Raw genomic sequence first — 1651 nt, 5'->3', positions numbered from 1 at the left:
ATTTCGTCTTACCCTCGATCACTGCCGGACCCATCTGCTTTGCTTCCTTGTACAGTCTGGAGAAATCAGAACTAACGGCGCGGGTGTTGAGGCCAATGATATCAATGTCATCGGCATTCGCCAGCAGCTGTACCCTCTTATAGAAGATGGTACCTTCTCTATTTAGTTCTGCAGCTCGAACTATGTTCTCCAGAAGCAGGTTGAAAAAGTCGCACGATCTCGGAGAGGTCCTTCCCGATTCTGGCGGAGCTTTTGGTGCTGGTCAACGTCAGCTTACACAGCCATATAAGTTTTGCGGGGATACCAAATTCAGACATCGCGGCATAAAGGCAGCTCCTTTTCATGCTTTCGAAAGCARCTTTGAAATCGACGAAGAGGTGGGGAGTGTCCGCTACGATACGGCACTCCTCGTCGTAAAAGCTGTTCTTTGGACTTTCCGAAAACCAATGGTTTCGGTTGCAGCTCTACGTAAGTAGTTTGAAATGCCGTCCCACAGTTCCTATCGAGTTGTTGACGAGTGCTCTCAGAGAGCAGGAGGGCAAGCCGAGTAGAAAATGGTTCGGCTTTCTGTTGTGATTGCAGTTTCTGGACGTCGAAACTTCCTTGTGCGTGCGAATCTTGGCTGCAACAAGATAGTGGTCCGAGTCGATTTTAAGACCTCGGAGTGCATGTACATCTAAAACACTGGAGACGTGTCTTCCGTCTATTAAAACATGATCGATCTGGCTGGTGGTTTTTCGATTTCGGAATCTTGTACTACAAATAACCATATTTCGGGCCAGGTACCTTGGTGTATCTTCTTATGCCGGAATCTTGTAATACAAATAACCATATTTCGGGCCCCGGCGAAGTCGATAAGACTCAACACATTTGGCTATGTTTCCTCGTGGATGCTGAATTTACCGACCGTACTGCCAAAGATACCTTATTTGGACACTCGAACAGCTTAGCTTCGAAAGTTTATATAATAACACCGTATCCGAAGTCCTAACGGTAGGATCACAGTGAACATCCCGTCCAAAGATGACCCTTCTTACCTGTGTGAATCTTATAATACAGCTTTGCGACGATTTAATGCACTAGAACGCCGAGTGCAACAGTCCCCTATGATCAAGAAAGGATACGTAGCCTTCATGGATGAATATGAGAGTCTAGGCCACATGGAAATACTACCCAATCCAAAGTTGGAGGAACCTCACTACTATATCCCTCATCACTGCGTTTTGAAACCAAATAGCASTACGACGAAATTGAGAGCTGTATTTGATGCATCTTGTCGAACAACTACGCATAAATCGATAAATGACATTCAAATAGTTGGACGTACAATTCAAAGCGAACTTGCAGTTACCTTGCTTTGTTTTCGTTTACATCGCTTCGCTCTTACTGCAGAAATGCGTAAATCAGTATTTAAAATAACTATAAACCATAATTATCTTCTTGAAGGTACAGTACTCATACTCATGAAGTGCGGATTGTTTCTTTGATGCTACGTTTTTACACTAGACTTAAAAAACATAACACGAAAATGGTGGATTGACCACTTACTCCGTCGCTCTTTGCTATGTATTGCTGGGAACGTTCAACAACAGCATTACGCTGCAGACATTTGATTGTTGCAGCCAAATAAAATGATAAATGGCATACTACG

The 1651-nt window shown here is 43.8% G+C and overlaps 1 protein-coding gene across 1 annotated transcript in view; it reads left to right on the top strand.

The window, feature by feature from the left end:
* Positions 1 to 417, top strand: part of LOC108967355 (putative nuclease HARBI1) — a 1934-nt gene extending 1517 nt beyond the window's left edge. Inside the window, exon 4 of the mRNA XM_018930708.1 lies at positions 376 to 417. Within this exon, the coding sequence (XP_018786253.1) occupies positions 376 to 417 (42 nt within the window). The remainder of the gene's footprint in view (positions 1 to 375) is intronic.
* The last annotated feature ends 1234 nt before the right edge of the window (positions 418 to 1651 follow it).

Source organism: Bactrocera latifrons, unplaced genomic scaffold, assembly GCF_001853355.1.
Source record: "Bactrocera latifrons isolate USDA-ARS-PBARC rearing strain unplaced genomic scaffold, ASM185335v1 scaffold_1836, whole genome shotgun sequence".
Taxonomy (NCBI): Eukaryota; Metazoa; Arthropoda; class Insecta; order Diptera; family Tephritidae; genus Bactrocera; species Bactrocera latifrons.
This window is presented reverse-complemented; position numbering and strand designations above follow the sequence as displayed.